Source organism: Erithacus rubecula, assembly GCF_903797595.1.
Source record: "Erithacus rubecula genome assembly, chromosome: 9".
Taxonomy (NCBI): Eukaryota; Metazoa; Chordata; class Aves; order Passeriformes; family Muscicapidae; genus Erithacus; species Erithacus rubecula.
This window is the reverse complement of record NC_136660.1, coordinates 32309028-32330994: the sequence shown is the minus strand read 5'-3', so window position 1 is coordinate 32330994 and position 21967 is coordinate 32309028. Positions and strand designations below refer to the sequence as shown.

The 21967-nt window shown below is 41.5% G+C and overlaps 1 protein-coding gene across 2 annotated transcripts in view; it reads left to right on the top strand.

Annotated features, from left to right (window-relative positions):
• ADAM12 (ADAM metallopeptidase domain 12) overlaps positions 1-21753 on the top strand; it is a 166532-nt gene extending 144779 nt beyond the window's left edge. For both annotated transcript variants that reach the window (XM_079312236.1, XM_079312237.1), the window contains exons 15-23: positions 6737-6845; positions 6938-7136; positions 9632-9709; positions 11804-11912; positions 12389-12524; positions 13142-13250; positions 13679-13861; positions 18778-18887; positions 20437-21753. In XM_079312236.1, the coding sequence (XP_079168362.1) occupies positions 6737-6845; positions 6938-7136; positions 9632-9709; positions 11804-11912; positions 12389-12524; positions 13142-13250; positions 13679-13861; positions 18778-18887; positions 20437-20497 (1094 nt within the window). In that variant the 3' untranslated portion in view covers positions 20498-21753. The remainder of the gene's footprint in view (positions 1-6736; positions 6846-6937; positions 7137-9631; positions 9710-11803; positions 11913-12388; positions 12525-13141; positions 13251-13678; positions 13862-18777; positions 18888-20436) is intronic.
• The last annotated feature ends 214 nt before the right edge of the window (positions 21754-21967 follow it).

Genomic DNA, 21967 nt, shown 5'->3' with positions numbered 1-21967 from the left:
CGTTCGATTCGCTGTCGCGCTGGTTTCTCGCAGCGGCGCGCTGCAAGTGGGTGGGTGGGCTTAGACAGATGGTTTCCTCCTGACCTTGATATGGCCTGATGTCACTCCACAAAGGGCTGGATGCTCCTGGCAGGTTGAAATCACAGTTCTTTTCAGGCTGCTGGGTGAGCTTCCCATCTCATCTGCAAAACAGATGTGTCTGCTCCATCCCAGGCAGGGCTCAGCTTCTGACACTAACATGAGACTCCTGGATCGTTGTGTGTGTTTTATTGACTGGTGTCACCTGGAAACTGCCTCCTGACAGTGCTTGTAGCAGGCTGTGCTCTGAAGCAGAAAGGGATTTTATTCTCCCATGGGAATTTGCTCCCTTTTTGTAGAAATCTGGTAACATGAGTTCTTGAGTTGTTCTCAGCATCTGTCCCAGGAAAGCTGTTCATCTTTCTATAAAGCCCTGTGACCCTTCCACTGCAGTACAAGTATTAACTCAGCATTTTGGTATGAATCCCAACCATGTCTCCTTCAGCATCTCAGATCTTCTATCTGAAACTTGAAAAACATTTACCTCTCCTAAGAAGAAGTATTACTTAAAGATAGGTGTAATTACTTCTTTTAAACTCAAATTTCCAGCCCTTTTAAATTCAGTATCTCGAACTCTTCTCCAAAACTTCTGTATCAATATAATGGCACGCAGATGTTTCCCTTGGTCAAAACCCTCCCCAGAACTCCACTGAAGAATTTATCTGATTCTGTTTTCTCTTGTAGAAAGCAGAAATCTCCTCCTGAACCAGTTTCCCATGCTGTGGAAAGTTACTCGGTCAGGCTGTTCGTGGTTTCAGTGGCTGAGAAAAATTCCTCTAAAGGTCAAGGAGCTGAATTGTTCATCTCCTTGCCAGATCTGCTTCCTAACACAGCAATTCCACCAAAGCCCTGGGCTCCCCTAATTCTTTCCTGTCTTCCTTCTTGGGACTGTTCAATATGGACAGTGCTGAGCTGGAGGCTCCAGGGTCCAGGCTGTGGGAGTGTGTTTATGAGCAAGATGTTTTGTTAAGAACAAAGTTCAAACAAGCTTTGACTGGAATATCCTTTGGTTTTGTCTTGGAAAGGCCCAAGGATAAAGATTTTAAATAGGGCAGATGGGATATGACCAAACCTGAACTGAAAGTCTTAATTCTTGCCACGTTTTTTGAAGTATAAATTTAAATAAACACAGAATCCCAGAGTGGTTTGGGCTGGAGGGACATTAGAGATCATCACCCCCTGACATGAGCAGGGACACCTTGCACTGGACCAGGTTGCTCCAAGCCCCATCCAGCTGGCTTTGAACACTTCAAATAATGCCTATATTCTGGATTTAAAGAGTAGAAATGTGAATATCCATTTCTCTGTCACACCTCTGGCTGAAGCAGGAGCTGGCAAATGTGGGGTAGAATAGGAAGAGAGGTGGGTGGCTCATGTAGTTAGAAAAATATCATGGTACAGATTTGAAAAACTACACATCTTTCCAGCCTTGCTTGCAGCACAGAGATTTGACATTCTGAGATGATGTTGCTGGACTTTGTATCAAAAATACACTTTGGAACTTTTAGCCAGGTTGTTGTGTCTGATTAGAACTGTTTTTAACAACAGCCTGTGTTGGAGTGAAGTCGTTTTATGATTTTAAAAAATCAATTCTCCCCTCTGAAGAAAAAAAAAAACAAATTACAATTAATTTTCATTCTCTCCTTATTTTCTTCTTCCCAGCAGGACAAATCCATGCAGAACAAAATACAATAACTTTTCCTAAAATAATATTTGGTATATTGAATTCCTTATTAATGTCTTCCCTTGTACATCTTTCTTGATTCATCAGGTTACAGATGTCCAGAAGCCAAATGATAAATGTCAATCTTCATGTTTTTAGATCTATTTAAAGGAAAATGATGAACACTGTCAGAGCTTGTTTACATTAGGCTGAGCAGTGGGAACCTGTTTCCAGAAAAGCACTTGCATTTCCTTGGGGTTGTTTTTGTTACTTGCAACACAGTGATTTTGATAAAATTGAGGATTTTTTTTTTCTCTTTCTTATCTGCATGGAAAGCAGTAGGAAGGAGAAGGGAGGAGCTCCTGGGGACAGTGTCTGAAAATAGCCATGAATTCCTCTCAGAGCCCAGGTTGATTCCAGCCTGCTCCCAGAACACCCAGAGCTCTCCATTCTTTCCCTCCATAATTCATGTCATTTTTATCCTTGGGGAGCAGGAACTGCTGGTGACCTTTTATGGTCACCAAAAATTCAAAAATATCAAATTGCACTGATCTGACCTATTGATAGCAGTGACTGAAAAAATACATCAGTGGTGATGCTTTGTGTGGTGTCTGTGACTCCACTGGCATTTTCCAGGAGAAACAGATACACAGATGGAGCTGCTTGAGACTGAGAAATCATTGATCACCAAGCAACAGAAGATTCTCAACTTTAAACTCATGGCTTTTTCTACATTGACAAGGAAATGATTCTTTAGGGAAGTCTGTCAATTTGTTTTCCTGTATTTCCCCAAGTGAGGAAAAAAAAGCAATGATTTTGGGGAGCCAATGGCAGGCATTGATTTAATAATTCGAAGACATTTAAATGTGTTGCATGGACATGGCCATTTGTTTAGGCAGGAACATTCTTAATTTATCTGTCAATATTTGTTACCATGGGAGAACTTTGCAGGTTTTGCCATGGAGGACCCTACAGACACAAAATAAATGGGTTGCCCACCCCAGATATCTGACGAAACCATTGCTAACTTGCTGTTGAAAAAATGCTAATTGTCCAAGCACTGCAATTCTCTGAATTCAGTGAAATCAAACTATTTTGATAATGACAGATTTATGGCCAGGCCTTTTTCTTCTGGAGATGGCAAATATATTAAATAATACTCTCAGGGGTGGTGACATTATTCTCCTGAAATGCAAAAAAATGCTCAACCCCATCTTGCTCTTGCCCAGACAGAGCAGGGATCACCAGGATGGGGAGAGAGGCCACAGACAGCTTGTGGAACCTTTGCTTTGCAGCAAAAACAAATTGAATGAGCTGAAACCCAGATCACACGACAGAGAACTGTGTTTTTTATGCTTATGTTTATTTGCAGAGTTATTCGTGGTGCTGGCTGGCACAGGGCTCCAGCCTGTTACTCAGGAGTTGTTTTTTTCCCCTCTCCCCACCCACAGACAGCTGGCAACTGAAATATCTCCTTTTTCTGCTGTCAGAGAGTGTTTCTGGCGTTCATGGAATCAGCACCATGGTCAGAAATTCCCCTCATGCCTTTCAAGAGGCTGTTGGTGCTTTCCTATGGCAGCAAGTCTGAAATGACACAGCATTTCTGTTGCCCTGCAACTTCTCTTTTTTATTATTTTATTTTTTTGTGACTGCATAGAGAAAGAAGTGGGCTCATCAATATCCACATTTGGAGGAAAAAAAACCAACAATCTCCAGGCTGGCAGCTACAGTGGTGAGCTTTGACCTTCTGCAGCTTCCAAGGGCTGATTTAATCCCTTGAATGAGGCTTGGTGTGGAAGGGCTGACAGGACCTTAATTACAGGGTCATGATACAATAATTACCAATAGCAAAGTGAAATAAACTCTGCTCATCCAGCTCAAACCACTTAATAACCAGCAGAAATCCTTCACAAATCATTTTGCCTCTGCCTGCAGAGGTAGAAAATAGAGGAAGACAGGACTTTCTGCTTCAGTTTGTGTGGTGCAGTCATGATAAATGGGTTTCCTCCAGAAACACAACATTACAATTCTCTTCTTTAAGCACCTTCTGAAAACCTCCTTTTAACTTGGTAGCTCCATCTGTTCAGCATCTTACACTCTGATATGTTCTCATCCATTAAAAAGTGCAAATATTGTGAGAAGCCAGTGGGGAGAGGGAACAGCCATTTGAATCCCAACTCTTGGTTGGATACCAAAGGCAGAAATTGAAGCTGGATTTTGGTTTCCAGGCTGCAGATGATCATTGGGTACCAGGTGTTTTCACATAGACTGCTCCAAGCCTGGCAGGGGAGTGTTTCTTTGTGCTCCATGAGATCCTTTTTCTTGTCAAGTGTTATTAGCTGGAGTTAAAGCTCAGTGTCTGAGCCCTGCAAGGACCCTGCAGATGTGTTTCCCTTCCTGTGAGCTGCTTTCCATCATCTCTTCAATGCTTGACTTCTGAATTCAGGGAGAAAATCAGCCACACTAAATACATCCTGCAGGTGAAAGAGGAAGAGAAACACCTTAAACTCCCTCAGTGTTGAGTGAGTGCTCTCCCTTTTTAACACCATGTTTAGAATAAGGCTTTGTTACATCCCTTGCAGTCAGAGCAGGGCACATGAGCATTCATTTGGCTTTTGGCAGCTTTGGGGGGGACAGCACTGAGGGGACAGTGTGTCTGGGCTCTGGCTGCTGCTGCCACATCTCCAAGGGAGCCACTGCAGTGCCAGGGCATCAGCTGGGCTGGGGCTCAGGCTCCTGGCCAAAAACAAGACCCAGAGAAGTTACTTGCAACCAGGGCTGGTCCTTGCTCATGTGGGAGAAAAAGCAGTTTTGGAAAAAGCGGTTTTAGGAAAAGCAGCTTTCCTTTGCCTCTTGCTCCCAGAATGTTTCTTCCCTCCCCAGCCCTTCCAAAGCTGCTGTGGAATGTGCACATGGTAATGTTTGTCTCAAGCTGAACAGAGAGTGTGCCCACCCTGGAAAGATGAGGAGGGATCCACATGCTGAAAACGGAAATTTAACTTTTGCTTTTTCTGCACAGCGCCTTGTCTGGATGCTTTTGTTTTTGTTTTTGGGTTTTTTTTTTTTTTTTTGGTTTTTTTTTTTTTGTTATTGCTTGAACTTTAGTGAAAAAGAATTGAAAGAATCCTGTGTGACTCCCTTCTAATAGTTCCAGATTTGAAAAAATATTCTGAACTCAGCAAGCTTGATCATAATCTTCCAAAGAATTTCAAGCTCTTGTCCTTCTCTCCAGGGAACCAAGAGCTCATATTCTGTTCCTTCTGTGCCTTTCTTTCTGAATTTTCCAGTTTCAGCATGTAAAAATGTTAGAAGGAAAAGAGGGTGCCATCTTAAGCCTCTGCAAGTTTTAATATTTTGTCCTTAATAGCATTAGATTGCTGTTCAGCAGTATATAGTATTAGTCAAGCTTCTGACTATGAAATACAGATAATTAATTGAAGTTTTAATCTCTGAGTTTTTAGTGAAAAGATCCACACTGGCAGGAAGTTTTACAGTCATATTTGTATTTTTCTTCTCCAGGAATCTGACCCCTTTTTTTTTAAGGAAAAGAAAATTCCTCTTTGAAGGCTTTCAAATTAAATCTTCAGGCTGGCTTAAATAAATGCTGTGTTTTACCCACAGTTAGAGGCATACACATTTGGAAGGGGCTCAAAACATTTGACAAAATGTAGCATTAGTTGAAATGTTCTGTCTCTGCTAAAGATCAGGAGCACTGTAGAAATGGGATATTCTCAGCCTTTGGGCTATCACATCACTTGCTGCCAAGTTCTTTTTGCTTTCTTTTGGCTGATCTGTCAAAAGCACAAAAAGAAATGCAGCTAGCAGGTCTCTGATCAGAGTTTTAGCCAGAGTTTCTCCTCTGCTCCTTTTCTGCCCAAACCCAGTCTCCCTGTTGGAGAAGTTGAAGTGGTGGTAGTGACTTGATGATGCTGTTAATTATTTTCATGGAAAGAAAATACAGAGTAGTAAAGAACCCTAACAAAGGGCCTCTTAATCTTGAAAGAAGCAGCAATTATTGGCTGGAAATGAAAGCCACACTTCACTGTAGAACAAAGGGATTAAATTCCAATACACAGACTAATGAACTGCTGCAGCAGTCAAACCAGGGAAGCAGATCCTTCACCTCTTCAACATTCCAGGTGAACAGATGGATCTTCCCCCAGATATTCTATATTTGGTTATAATCTGGAGGGAAATGAGCAGGAGATTGTGTGTATAAAACCTTAGAAGAGGTGCTCTAATAGTACCCTTGAACTTGTGAAGTGCAGGGATGAATAATCTGCCTGCACAAGCTTCTCCAGCCCTACTCCCACCAGGGAAGTTCTATCAGAAAAGACTACAGCGGATAAGAACCAGATGCTGCCTGAACACCCAGATTCCCATTTCTACCACCATGGCAGAAGTGTCCCTTGTTCCATGTCAGTCCTTCCTCTCAGGAGTGGATGTCCTGAGGGTTAAGGTGGGATGGGTTCCTTTCCCCTCCACTTCAGCCTGAGTTAATAGCAGCACATTTCCCTTTACCATCTTAGGTCCTCATATCTTTATACCCAGTTTACAACTGGATTTTTTTCTGCTGTCTTGTTCTCAATTGCAATCAAACAGGCCTTTCTTGAGAAGAATTTTCTTTGGGATCTCACTAGAGCATGAACTCCTGCAAAAGAAGGGAGTTAACTTTCCAGCTGGCCTTTGTCTGGTATTTGCTAGAAATGTTTATGTCCTAGGAGGACTGGCAAGAGGGCTATCACCTTGAGAAATCCTGGAAGGGAAGGAGTTTGCATTGTCTGGTGCTCAGCACTGCCAGGAGAGACAAACAGCCCTGGCAATCCCACACATCCAAACCCTGCCATTAGCATGCGGATCCAGCACCGCTGTTTTGTTGGGTCTCATCAACATGCAGCTCACATCCCCCCTTCCCCTAAAGCACCAGCAGAGCTCAAAGGAAATTATTAAAAACACCTTGTATGAGATGAAAGTTCTGATTAGGTTTTGTTTCAGGTGCAAAACCCGCTCCTGGGATCTGCTTTGAGAGAGTCAATTCTGCCGGAGACCCTTACGGCAACTGCGGGAAGGACTCCAAGAGCTCCTTTGCCAAATGTGAACCCAGGTAGGGGCTGTCCCTGCCAACACAGCACCAGGGGCTGGGGCAGGGCACTGGGAGTGCCTCACCTGCTCTTTGGTTGTGTTTGTTCCCATCAGGGATGCCAAGTGTGGAAAAATCCAGTGCCAAGGAGGAGCAAACAGACCCGTGATTGGTACCAATGCTGTTTCCATAGAAACCAACATCCCACTCCAGGAGGGGGGGAAGATCCTGTGCCGTGGCACCCACGTGTATTTGGGGGATGATATGCCCGACCCTGGGCTGGTGCTGGCAGGAACCAAGTGTGAAGATGGAAAGGTAAAATTCTGGAATATTCCCAGACAAGGGGAACACCACTACCATTGTTCTGCTAGTGTTTTGTGCTTCTTTATTCTTTGTTTCTTTTTTTTTTTTTTTCTCCCCCCACAAAATAATTGCTTCTCATGCTCAGACTGAGATGGATTTTACTTCCTTCTGGCCACTGTTCTGGATTATAAATTTTCAGATGCAAATCTGTGCACCTGAGCTGGTGGAAGGTGTGCCTGCCATGGCAGGGGGTTGGAAATAGAGCAGCTTTAAAGTCCCTTCCAACCCAAACCATCTTGGGATTCTGTGCAATGCAAGTTGCTGAAGTTTATGACTGATTTTTGAAGACAGTCCCAAATATCTGCCCATGGAGGCTTTCTGCAAAATAAGTACAGTATTATACATTACAGGCTTATTAATGAATTTTTGAGTTCAATGTATTCCCTTTCCCAGCATCTCTAACATTGCAAAATTGTCATTAACTTCACTTTAGGTTTCAAAATGTATTTTATCTTCTGATTATGGTTCCCCACTTCTTTTTTTTTTTTTTTCATGCAGGAAAACTTATCTCTGTATGCACTCTTTGAAAACTATAAACCCATTGATGCTCAGCCACCAAAACTGATTTTTGCAAATGTGTTTTGCAAACTTTGTGAATTATCCACTGTGAATGCAGCCCAGATTTCCATGGCTGTCTCATTCTAAGTTTTTCTTTTGTGAGGAAAGCAACTGAGAAAGATGGGATGCAGCCATGAGTTTCCAGGGGGAGGAGGAATGGGAGTCCAAGAGCTATTGAAATGAAGGAGGTTTCCATAGCCTCAGTGGATTGCTTGCAAAAAGGAGTAAAAAACAAGTGTTTTGATAATTTGTGGTAAATTCAAGTAAGCCTCTGAATTTCTGAATGCTTTTGAATTACACTGGATTATCTCACTGTGCTGGGAACAGGTCTGAAATCCATCCCCAGTGAAACCACAGCTCTGTTACAGGAAAACAGCCCTTACAACATTTCTAAGTCAATCTGTTCTAAAAAGTCTTTTCAAAGCACTGAGAAAGCACCCCATTATGTTTTACTAATGAGTATTTAATCTTTCTAATCTATCTAATCATACACATCCACACTATAGAATACGCAGGCTAATACTTCTGAAATTGTATGTTTTACTTTGAGGACATTAGTGCATTTGTATTATGGATTAAGAATATGAATTTAAATATTCTTGGGTTTTCTCAACTGGAGATGCACAATTTGAAACGCAGCCATTTTAATGTGATCAGAATTCTGGGAGCTGCTGCACTGTGAATATTTGAATTGTGAATAGTGCTGTAATCAGACCATATTCTCTCCTTGCCTGCATGTTGATGCCAATTCACTCTAATTTCCTTTCCATTTTTCCTTCTCCCCAGGGGATAAGTGCCCTGATTAAGCAGCCCTGTCGCCTCCTTCAACACTATTCCCAGCTTAATGCTAATTATTGTGACTGACTTTAGTACTACTGAACTGCACTGCAGTTAAACATGAGCAAAAATGTGCAGTGTGGGGCTTTTTCACCTTTTTTGTTATCAACATAGCATAGGAACAGTTATTCCAGTCCTAATTTCTTCTTTTTTCAGTTTAGAGTAGGGTAACTTCTCATTATTAACATGCTCATCAGTTGTGTGGTTGTTTGATGTTGTTATTACTCAGCACTAATCTTGCTTAACCTCAATTTTCAGCTCCATTGGCAGAGTAAAGTTTATCTGCAATGACTGGAAAACAAAAAATATTTGAATTTTATTCCTGTGCATATGCTATTTGTTTACTTCAATTTCCTATAAATATCAAATATTAAAAAGGCTGGTTTATATTTGACACCAAAAAAAATCGTTTAACTTGGAAAAACTTGGAAATGTCTTGGTTTTCCTGGAAAACAATAATGAGCCCATAAAAATCAATGACCTCACTTAAATATTCACCTGCCCTGGGTCCAGGTTCTGTACTAGAATTAAAAATATTTCACTACTGATATAAACAAAACTCTGATCATTTACACCATGGGATCCAAAGTTTTGCTCAAGGAATCATCTGCTGTGGTGAAGACACAAAGGCAGAGCAGGAACCTGAAGGAATCCTGCTCAGTGCACTCTTAGTCCTGAAAAAAAAAAAAAAAAGCAAATTACTGATTTTTAAATTGGCTTAAAAACCTCCCAAACTCTAAGATCTCCCCACTAGTTCTACTTGAGTGGAACTGTGAGAGTTTGCTTGCACAAACTCAGCATTTCAGCACTACAAAGTGTGTGTGAAACCAGGGCTGGCCAGGAGAACAGAATTCAGCTTGCTCAGATTTGGGTTTCAAAGACTTAAAAACAAAAATAAGAAGAAGATATCCAATCCTGCTGTTTCTTTGTGTCCATATAATTCAATATATTTGCATGTTGGGAGATATTTAACTGCTGAAAGAAGGGATATGATGCCCTGGCAGCCCCAGCAGCTCTGTCCCTGTTAAATATCTTTTATTTTTATTTTGCAGATTTGCCTGAACCGCCGGTGCCAGAACACCAGTGTTTTTGGAGTCCATAAATGTGCCACCAAGTGCCATGGACGTGGGGTAAGCATCCTGGGAAAACATTCTTTTACAATCCCTCAATAACCACTGGACAAGAAATCACTTTCTGTAATGGCTTTGGGATCTATAATTGCCTGCAATAGTCAGAGTCACTGCAATACATTTTTATTACATATTTCCATTTTCGCTGTCCCTTATATGAAATTGTTTTTATTTGACAAAGAAATATTTATCAGGCAGTAATTATCTTGTTCTTAATTGACAGCCTGTGATGCAAAGGAATCTTGTAATCCTCAAAGCAATTTGAAGTCTAACCCTCCATTATGAAGAATTCCCATTAAAAATCAAAAATGCAGTTTCTCCATAGATACAAGGAAGTTAAAATTTTTGAATTGAACATTGGAAGCATTTGGATTTAGAGGCAAATGAAACAGCATTTCAAAAAACATTAAAATAAAATAAAACCACATTGATGAGTTTTGTTGCATGAAAGTGGCACAGAATGAAAAATGTGATGATATCATTTAATATCAGTGGTTTGAAACTCAGTTTATATGATGATAATGTTAATTATGTCAGGCTTTGCCTTATTAACCTTGAGGTGCTGATGAGCTGTTTGTTTCTCTGAAAAGCTGTGGCAGCCACATTGGAAGATCCACAGAAACTCTCTGTCCTCTCTGAGGAAGGATTTTAACTTGCTTTAACTTATTTTATCACCCTGAATTTGCAAAACTGAGCAGTGTTGATGGTGCTGCCTCTTATCATTGAGCTGGAATGAGCAGAGGCTTGGACTGGCATTTTTTATGTCTGTACAAAGCAAGAACCTCTGGTGACTCCTCAGTGGCAAAACTGACCTCATGGAATTGGAAATGAGAATTCCTGCAGCGCTTTAATTTAAAAAATAATGCTTAACAAAGTATATGTTTAATTATTTTGCCGTCTTTGAAAAGTATTGGTGTTTTGTTGGTTTTTTTTTAATTTTACATGACCACAGCTAGGCTGAGCTCTGTGAATATTTGAGTGCTCTGCAGACACAGGCAGCACAGTGCCTGACAGGAGGGGACAGCTGGGGGGATTTGGGATCTGCTCCAGGAAACAGGGACAGGAGGAGAGGGAACAGCCTCAGACTGATCAGGGGATGCTCAGGGTGGATATTTGGGAAAATTCCTTCATGGGAAAGTCTGTCCAGCCCTGGCACAGCTGCTCAGGGCAGTGCTGGAGTCCCCATCCCTGGAGGGATTTAAAATCCATGTGGATGTGGTGGCACTTGGGGACATGGGTGGTCTTGTCTGTTTTTGGGAATGGTTGAAGATCTTAGAGAACTTTTCTAATGTGAACAATTCTGTGACTCCATGGTTCTGTCTATTCCACACGGGACTTTAAGCTCTGTATTCACCACTTATATCTACTGCTTGAGGAGAAGCAAAAGGAAATAGTGAGAGTTTGGACTGTGGGACCTCCTGAGGGCAATGCCATGGGTGTCCTGATGGAAAAGCCCTGGGTGTCCTGGCCCTTCTCCCCTGTGCAGCAGGATCACTGTGTGAGTGATGAGCTCTGGACAGATCAGACCCCCAAGCTGCTCCCTCACTCAGGTTAAACCACCCCAGCACAGAGCACTGTCCCTACAGACAGGGCAGGTGACATAGCAGAGTCCCTGAGGGTCTCCTCAGCCCTGATCCCAGTTCCACAGGTTTCTCCAGCAGCTGGTTCATCATGGAGCCAAGGGAATTCCTTCCTGGGCCCAGTGCAAGTCTTTGGTGGAGAGGAGTGCTCAGGGAAAAGCTCTTTGTGCAGGCAGGAGCAGCAGAACTTACCAAGCACATAATGCTGCTGCTGCTGGAAGCAAGGAGAGAACAAGACTTAAGAGATGTCTGATTATCCTCATATTATTGATATTGTCAGCTGGGGCAACTCCAACGATTAGCTGCCAAAGAAATAATGGTTTTTAGGATCCCTCTCACTCCGTGGCGAGCTGCTCTTTGCCACCTCAGTGTGCAATAGGCAGCTATCAGTACACCTCCTTTCTTCTCCAAGTTTTATTCCTCTCTGATGTGTCACTGGCTGATTAGAAGCCCTTATCAGCCAGGGCTGCTCTGGGATGTTTTTTATGTTTAAGCCATTTGTCTTGTTTTGCAGGTCTGCAACAACAAAAAGAACTGTCACTGTGAGGCTGAGTGGGCCCCCCCCTTCTGTGACAAGCCAGGGTTTGGGGGCAGCGTGGACAGTGGGCCCATCAGGCAGGCAGGTCAGTGGGAATTCACCTGTTTTTTTTTCCAGGGTAATGAGTGAAAATTGGTCAAACTCAGAAAGAATTATTTCTACACATTGTTAATTTTACAGGGTTTGATTATTTTGTGCCAATTTTTCCCCAAAGTGTTGGAACATTAGTGTCCTCAATGAGATGTTTCTGGTTTATGTCTGAGGACTTGACAGGACAAGCAGTCTCCTCACAAGTACATGTATAAACTGGATCTGGATGGGGAATAATGTCTGTTTTCATATGAGCAATGCTATTCTAAACCAAAATGGATTCTCTTCTCTGCATCCCAGATGCTGCAGCAGGGGCAAAACTGCATTTATGACATCATAGTATTTCCATGACAAAGCTCCCCATCATGGCTTCATTACTGAAAGGTCTTTGTTTTTTGAAAACAGTAAAGAAACTCTGGTCAGGCACTGAGCAGGCCCTTGGAAGAATTAACTCCATGTGATTTTTTGCAGACAATAAGAGTTTGACCATAGGAGTGTTGATAACCATCCTGTGCCTTATCTTTGCTGGATCAATCATGTACCTCAAAAGGAAGAGTTTCATGAGGTGGTTGTTTACAAGCAAGAAGACAACAATAGAGAAATTAAGGTATGCCCATTTTCCCTAATAATATTCCAATAGGTATTAAGGAGAGGAAGCAGTAAACACAGCAATTCTCATCACTGTGAATGTATTAGAAAGAGCCAGCCTTGACAAAAAATATTCACCAATAACAGCAGTGTTTTCCCTGGGATGGTTTAATTTCATTGATAGGCAGTAAATAATTGCAGATATTGGTTTGAATATATCCCTCTTTCCTTTTGCGATGAAAAATTAAGCAGCAATGGAAGTATTGCTTTTATTTTCATTTGCCTGAAACAGTTTCATTACACTGTGTGGCCTTTTATCTAAACTCAGTTGAGTGAGCTGAAACTTTCCTATTTGAGGTCATTACTGTTTAAATGTTAGATTCATTAGAATAGTCTCCTGGGTGTTACAAAGCTGCATTTCCACAGATTGCAGAAGCTAATTTAACAGACTACTGGTTTCTAAAAAATCAATATTTATTTTTATTCTTGCAGGAGTGCTAGACAATTTTTACTTTCCTTGTTTACTATAACCAGGCAGAAAGCCCTTGCCAAATCCCATTCTGAAAAGAGGCTCCTGTTTAAGGAAATGTTACAAAGCAGAACGTTTTGTTCAACAATTAAATATTTGTATTGCAGGTCTGTAAGCCCAGCAAGACCTTCCAGTTCATCTGAGCCAAATCATGTTCATCCCTCATGTGTTAGTAAAAACCTCATCACGAAGCCACAAAACACAACCATACAAAAAGTGAGTCTCTAAACAATTCTTTTTAAGAAGTGGGGGAAAAAAAAAAAAAAAAAAAAAAAGTCTCGTGTATTTTGGATCTGAATTAAGTGATTTATTATAATACAATAATTACATGAACTTAATATCATGTAGGACAATCATTAAGTAAATGGGAGAGGATGTAGGCTTCAAAATTCATTTATGGCTTCCACCTTGAAGACAGGTGGAGATGTCCAGTGCTGAAATAAACAGTTTTGTCTCTAGGAGAGAAAACCAAGGGACTAACCTGGATTTTAAAGTAGCAATAGGCCAGGCTTGAGGGAGCTTGGAGCAACCTGGTCTAGTTGGCAGGGGGCTGGAATAAGGTGGTGCTTGAGATGCCTTCAAACCAAAGCCCCTGTGATTGTGTGCAGCTCTTGAGGTTCTGGCTTGGGTGGGTGTTTTCCCAGAGCCAGGCGCCGAGGCGGCCGCTGCCCTACCAGATCATCCACATCAGCAACCCCCTGAGAGCACAGCAGCTGCCCCCTCTGAGAACACCCCAGCGAGTCCTGCCCCCCCTGCCCCAGCTGCCAGCCCACCAGGCTGGCCCTGAGAGACCCCTGCCAGCTCACCCTTCCCTGAGGATCTCCCAGGTAAGCACTGAGTCTCTTCTATTTAATATTTACTCGGTGAGCGTCTGGAGAAATGTTTTCTCATCTTTCCTGCTGCCCTCCTCCCACAGTATTTCCTTTATACTTTGTGTGAGTTTAGAACTGTGCTGTGGAAAAATTGCTTTGTGGCAAGTGGGGCTGTCATCCTAAAATTTAGGAACCTGAAATCTGCCTTCACCACTCAAAAGACAACAGAACAAACACAGGCTGATCTCTCCAGCTGCTGAACCAGAGGGGAGCTCCATGGTTTGTTGGTGAGGTGCCAAACAAAGAGAGAGAGTTTAGGGAGTCATGTTGCAGATGTGATGTGCAAGAGCAAAAGGTGCCTCAGCCTGATGTGCTGGTGCCCTGCCAAGGGCTGCAGGAACCACAGTCTGGTTTTCCAGACAAATCTCTATTTCATGTAAACACTCCTTTCATTGCAATGTTTAAATGGAAATGGTAAATATTTTATATTTTTTATTTTTGACTAAGGTGCATCTCAGGGCTATAGGGTAGATGAAGTTGCCTGTGCAATATCTGTATTAAATAGTGCCTTTTCTTGTCACTGGCTGCTACTTTTTGGTGGCACTTGTGGAGTGACTATTTCTATGCAAAGCACCCAGGCAAACAGCAATTCTTGTTCTGCAGCTGTGGTGCTGTTCTGGGTATGGTAGGAGGTTAAAATGAAGTGAATGTTGTTAACACCAGGCACTCACCTGCATGAGCCCTGAGAGCTGCTCCAAAACCCTTTCCTGGTGATGGATAGGAGGAGACAGCTCTGAGACAGTGCTGGAGTGCAGGGCTTTGAAAAGGGACTGGAAAAATGTCAGAAACAAGCAGGGATGAGGGAGGCTGCCCAGAAAAGTTGTCAGATTGCCCAGAGAGGCTGTGGCTGGATCTGTGGAATTGTCCAAGGCCAGGTTGGACAGGGCTTGGAGTAGCCTGAGATAGTGGAAGGTGTCCCTGCTCATTGTGGCAGCAAAAAGTGTATCTAGATTTGATTTTTTCTAAGTCTGAACATTATATCACTCAGGTTAGACCAGCTTTTATAAGTGCAACCTGTGTTTTATTGCCTTTTTTGTCTTCCCTTTCCCACGTTTCCAATCATTTTATTTTCCAGGGGTGTAAGAAAAGCTGATTCTTTCTAAAATAAATTTTGGAGGGAATCAGAAGCAGTATTGATTCCTGTTGCTTGTCTTTAGCTCCAGTGGTTTCATTGTTCATTTTCTTGTTTTCTCTAACATTCTGCACAATTCACAGTGGTCAAAGGGAAGATTTTAAGTGCAATTCTGAAGCAGAATGTGGATGGAGAAAATGCTTTCCAAGGAAAGGGAAAGTAACTATTTCTCACTCTGATGCTGCACCTGCCCCAGCCCCAGTGCACATCACAGCAGCCCAGGGCTCCCCTAAAAATCATGTTCCTAAATCCCTGTGCTCCAAATCCCAGCCAAAGTGCCAGGTGGAATACCAGACCTGCAGCACTATCATTAGCAAAGACTGACAGATGTGAAACTGCCAAAAAGCTTTTCAGCTTGGCAGCTCAAATTAATTGTGACAGTTCCTTCATCAAGCAAAATATCACCATTTTCAGTCTCTGCACAGAACACAAGTAGGACAAACAGGGGATCAGCTCATGGCAGCCTAAAGAAAGAGCAAAGTTTCTTTCAAGATTATATCATAGCATCAATATTCTCAGAAACAGCTACTTTTTATATCAAAGGGACCCAAAAAACACTGTGTGGGGAGAAAATATTTCATTCTTAAGTTATTTTTTTCTCCTCAAAGCTTGGAAGTAGTAAATTAGCTTAAGAATAGTTTGAGATAATAAATATAGATGCTACTTCATGTATTGCTTCAGCTCTCTCTTAGAAGAACATCCAGAAGGTCAGCAAGAGGAAGGACTTTAAAAATCATTTCTACATTCAGGATGTCACCCAGATGCTCAGTGCTGCAGGATGGTGTTATAAATTATACAGAATTTCCTTTCAGTTGTAAGCAAAATAGTTAAAAAACAAAGACAACACAAAATAAACCAAACCAATCAACCAAAGAGAAGATCCTCAGCAAATTAGCTCTTGCCAAGTTTAATATTTAATTATCTCTTGACTGAAAAACAGCTTTTCCTTCTTTCAGATGCTCTTGCAAGACAAACAGTCTTTATTTATGGGGCAGATTCACAGCCAGTATAAATCAACGGAGCCCCAGGTGAATCAAGGGAACAGTGCAGGTTTTTCCTGACTGTGGGTTCAGTCCATGGATTTGGTCTCTTCCCCTTGATTTTGTTACTTTTAGCATTCAGTTGCTGCCTCTGACACTCTCATCCTCTTATTACCAAAATATATCTCATATTTTACAGCTGATCCTGATGCCAGGAAAGAGAACTTTGTGGTTTTACTTTTCCCTCAGTAAAACTGAGTAAAACTGAGCTCAGCTCAGCTCCTGCTCCTTCTGCCACAGTTATCCTGGGAATATCTCTCCTGTGAGACCTCAGTCTGGCTGTACACACAGAAGGCTTTCAGATGCTTCTTTAAAAATCAGGGAAAAAAACCCTGAAATTTCTTGCACTTGCTGTCTTTGGAGCTGCTCAGTATGAGAACTGTGTTTTTCATTCCAACATTTAAAACAACACTTCCACAAGCAGAGCCTGAATGCATTAAATGCCAGGTTGTGGGTATAAAATGGACAAAGAAATTAATCTATAAACTGTTTGTGGTGTAGGGCTGAAGCTTTGTAGGGGAAGAATGGAGAAGGGAGGAAGAGGAAAGAGGGAAGCAGAGCTGTGGTGGTGCTGTGAGCTGTGCTGCACATTCCCAGCACATCAAAGGCTCTGCAAGGCCCCACACAAGTTAGCACACCAAGTTTGGATTCTCCTGTGGCACAGGAAGAATAGAGAAGACCCTCCTGTAATCAGTCTGGGGGATGGGATTTATTTCTTCAAACAGCTTCTCCTCTGTTCCTAAGGCTGTGTGTTCCTGGTGGCATTTTCTTCCTATCAAGTGCTGCTCCATTTTGCTTCATCTCTGCCATCATTTATTCTCCATCTCTATTTTTAATCAGAATTCCCTCCCTTTTTAATTTTTTTCTTTCATTTACCCTTTCCTACCAGCTTGCCACATTGCACTTTCTGTCAGCACACTTGGCTGCTTCCTCTTTAAGGATATTTTAACTTGAGGACATTTTGAGTGGGAAATGAGTGAATAAATAAATCAGGCATTGGGCCTCTGCACCCATCAATACTAGTATTTGTTATGCAGAAAATTAACAGAATGTGCAACTTTAAAACACAGTTTTTGACGAATTTGAACTTATTATACATGAGATTTACTTAAGCTCATGTATTTTCTTCCTTATCAAAATGCCTGTGGGTAATCAATCTGCATTTTCTTCTTGAAAGAGCAAATATTTGCCAAAAAAAAAGGAATACTCAAAACAAATGATGAAATGTTGGACTTTACTCAGGAGCAATTAATGCTCTGATTGCTTGTTTGGATCACATCTTTCAAGGGATCTTTAATCAGATTATGCTTGTAAGCCCTTCCTGTTTCCTTTAACTTTGCTAGTGATACTTATGGCAAACTAAAAACAAGGAATTGGGAAAAGCTCTGTAGCTCCAGTAGTAGAAAGATCTGAAGTGAGTTTGGGGGTGAGCTGGAGAGTTTCTGTGTGCCCTGAGCAAGGCACTTAATGTGTCCCAGCTCTCCATCAAGGAGCCAAGTTTCTGTGTTTGCAGGGACCACCCAGAGCAGCCACTGGCCCAGCCTGGCAGCAGCTGAACTTCTGTTCCTTATTAATGGAGCCTTTAATTCCACAGAATGAAAGCACAGCAGTGGCTCTGAAAAAAAAGAGTTCAACAGATGCTCCCAATCCAAACCAGAATGGGCCAGTTTGGTTTTGTGGTCATCTGAATTTCCATTTTAAAGTGATGTCAAGCATTCCCACCTTTCTATAGCGCTGCTTCTACAAAGTCATGTATTCAATCTTTGCTGTTTTCATTTACCACCAATTAAGCTTTGAGTCCAGTAGAGATGCATCCTGCACTTCTAAAGAATCAAAAGACATAAAATCATGAAAATATTTGGTTTAAAATGTAAGTGCCAGCTTATTAAAAATATGTTACTTTTTACTCATTTAAATTTATCTGATTAAAAAATATCTTTGATTTAGGTTACAAGGAAATTGTGAGGAGGGGTGAGGTCTCAGTTTTGCCCAGGGTTGTGTCTGCCTCCTGGAAGTGTCCAAGGCCAGGTTGGATGGGGCTTGGAGCACCCTGGTGCTAAGTTTTAAAAAATTCTAAGTTTTAGATTTCATATTTTCCAGATTCTGTACTGCATTAATATATAACTCTGAACTCCATATAAAATGTTAGCAAATTCTCACAGCTCAGTCACACAAAACAATCCTTTTCCAATCCAAGAACCAAGGACACTGCTGCAGCTTCAGGCCCAAAAAGTGCAAATTGAGGAGAGAATCTGGGAAGATGAGAGAGCAATGTGGGAGGGTGGGACTGCAGAACCTGGAGCTGGAATTGGACAATTAACCCTGATATGGAAATGGACCCAAACTTACAAAAGTGTGAAACTTGTGATTCAGGGTGAATCTTGGGTGGATGGATGGGTGGCCAGGCTCTTGTACTGCCCAAGGTGAATCCTTGGAAGGGCTTTTAATAAATCCCTGCTTTATTCCTTATTGAAGGAATACTTTATTCCTTTAACTCTGCCCAGCCTCTGTTCCAGGCAGCCTCTCAGACATCACGGGACAGTGAAGGTGTCCCTGCCACGGCAGGGGTGGCACTGGACGCGTTCAAGCTCCCTCCCAACCCAACCCAGCCCATGATCCCCTGCCTGTACCTGCTGTGTGGCTGAGTGAAGGCCTTGCTGTGCCCTCTGAGCACTGACAGCAGCTCGTGTTCCCTGCAGGAGCCCCCCAAGCCCAGCCCCCCTCGGAAGCCTCTCCCCGCTGACCCGCTGGGCCGGGCGCGCCAGGGTCGGGCACAGCCCCGGGCAGTGTCCCACAGCATCCCTGCCAGGTGAGTCTGCTCCTGCTGCTGCCCCTCAGCTTCTCCCTCCCTTCCTTACATCTCCTAATATCCTCTTGGTCATCTCCTTGTCACCCTGCAATTTTCAGTGCACAGCTCTAAACTCCATGTGCGCTGCGAGCTGCTGCTCTCCCGTTCTGGTCACACACAGTTCCTCTCCAGGCTGGGAGTCAAGGGCACCTCACTCCTCCAGACCCTGAGAAATATAAACAAAAGTGAGTTTTGGGGACAGCAAACTGGGGAGAAATCACTTCATTACCTGAATCTATAATTGAAAGATTAACTCCCAATAAGCAAATGGAGCAAATTTAGAAAAATATGAAAATTTTGTGACTCTCCATCCATTCTTGGGTGTAGCCCTTGGGGGCTTTGTCTGCCCTAAATGTACTTGAAGATATAGATATAGATGATGTAGACATAGATATAGATATAGATGATATAGATATATAGATATATAGAGATAGATAGATAGATAGATAGATAGATAGATAGATAGATAGATAGATAGATAGATAGATAGATGTATATATGTACCTAGAGTTATATATCTCCCTCTCTCTCTATATATATATGTATGTGTATATATGTATATATATCTATATGTATATACATATATATATATATCTAGACAAAATGGAGGGAATAAAAAGCAGTTATATGTACTGAAAGTTCATTCATTTTGTCTGGCCTCTGTTTTAGACAGTCCCAAAAATGTCTATCAATTCTAACAGATGGATTTTAGCACTTCAGCAGCAATGTGGCTACAATGGCTCAAGGAATTGCTGCAGCAACCACTTCCAACATAATTTCCATCTCTAATTTTATTTATCACGCTGCCTCTCACTGGGAGTGCATCAGTCAGTTGCTCTGACTCCCACAGAATATGAGGATTTATAATACCTGTGAAGGTTTGACTGCACATTTACAAAAACTAACCAATAAATAATAAATTTTCAGTCCCCCCACCTGAGTTAGGCTAAGAACTGGAGGCTGTTAAAATCAGCCACCAATAAAAGCAATTTCCCGATCACCCATTTCCCAAGGAAACATCATCTGCAAATAATCTCCAAAAGATTCAAAAAGCATAGAAATTGTGCACTTCAAAAATATGGAATATATTTGAAAAAAAATAATCAGGAAGTGAAATAACTACACCCAATGTTAATGGGTTTAGTCAATGCTGTTTTCTTACCCAATATTCCTCAGTTTCCTGTGAATAAAGGGAGCTCCAATGAAGATAAAAGTTGTATTTTGTACTACAAGAATTCTACCAGTAAAACACTTAAATACTCAGAAACATTAAAAATAAAATCAACACAGTCTCCTAATATTTTTGCAAAAATCAACTTTAAACTCCTGGCTGTCCAATCCAGTCAGATATTCTGACATCAATAACATTTCAAGCTGACTCCTAAAACTTTTGGAGACCACCTTGAATTCTGTAACATTATTGACATGTCTGATCAGCTACAAAATTGATGAGCACCCAAAGAAATGGAGAGATGAAGTAACAATTTGCTGTTTTCTTTCTTTCCAACAGACCTGTTCCCAAACATCCACCACAGGTATCCAGGTGCAGCAACACCACGGATGTGAAATGAATAAAAAACCTGACACCCTTATCTTAAAAAGTGAAGACAGAAGTTTGCACTATCTTTCAACTCCAGCTGGAGTTCATTTCTATGACAATACTTAGAATTTTTAATGTTTAAAACAGCGTTATTTTTAAGAATTCTGAGCTACTGCCTTTGGTGCTGTGCTGTGCTATGGTGCTCTGTATACTTGCTCAGGTACTTGTAAATTATTAATTTATGTTGAATATTTATTACAGTGCAGTGCACTGTAGTAGATATTTTTACCATAGCTGAGTTTTCCTAAAAAGGAAGCCTTTTTTTTTTTTGTAATATTTCACTGAACTTGAATCATTCTGCTCTGTTGGTCCTATGTAGGTTTCTTAGTTTTGATTTATTCTTTAAGGAGTGCTGATAGAGATCAATGAAATGTGCAAACAGCTCCATCTCAGTGGTTCCTAACCAACTTCTGAATAGATATGGCAGGGTAAAAAGATAAAATCTCTCCTGGAACTCAGTGAAATGCCTGATACCTGCACACAAGGTGCACCCTGTACTCAACCAAAGGCTCACTCTGTGTTTGCAGCTGTACTGTAATCTCAGTTTTCCTGTTACTGTTTGAGATCTTCCAGAAATCTCTGTGCTGGAAGAGGATGCATCCACCTGGGAGAAGTCCTCTCACTGAAGAAGTACTGTATGTCACAATGTTGTTTTTGACCTCATTTTCCTCAAGCACAGCCTGGTTAGTACATATTAATGCAGATATCAGGCCTCCCTGTGCCATCTCCTTTTTGATGCTTTGGTAATTAAATTCAACCATCTCATTGTTGTCCTGCTTAGACTGGCAGTGCATTACACCCAGGGCTGAGGGGAAGCCAAGAATTACAAAGAATTACATTTTAAGAATCAACTTTTATATTATTTCCTTTTGCCTCACTGCTCTGCTTATCACCTGTATTTTGCATATTTACTACTGTTTTGTATTTAACTTCTACAACCTTGCTCCTGGTTTCTTAATTCCCAAATCAAAATGTGTATTTTAATACATAGACTTGGATTATCCAAAAAGAAGAAAGAAGTTCATCTCTGCTCTGTGATTACACCTGATCTCTTCTGTGCCTTTTCAGTAGCACTGCTGAACACAGTTTCACTTGTAAAAACAAGAATTTCCAAATATCAGCTGAAGCAGAGGGAGAAGGGACTGTCACCTTTAATAGGATGGTTTCCTCATTGCTTGTGGTTTTTGTTTCCTTAAGCAAAAATAAAAACATTGATAGAAACTTGCATCTGGCTTCAGGAAGTGTTATTGTATTTCATTTTCCCAGTTATTCCCCCTCATAGCAACACAACCTTCATGCTTATTGATAAACTGAACAAACCAAAATCAGGAAAAACTTTGTATTTCAATTCTTAAAGCACCTCCAATAGCAACAAAGGGCTTTATGTGTGGAGAATCTCAACAGAAGGATGCAAACATCCCAGGTTCAGCACTATGGAGGA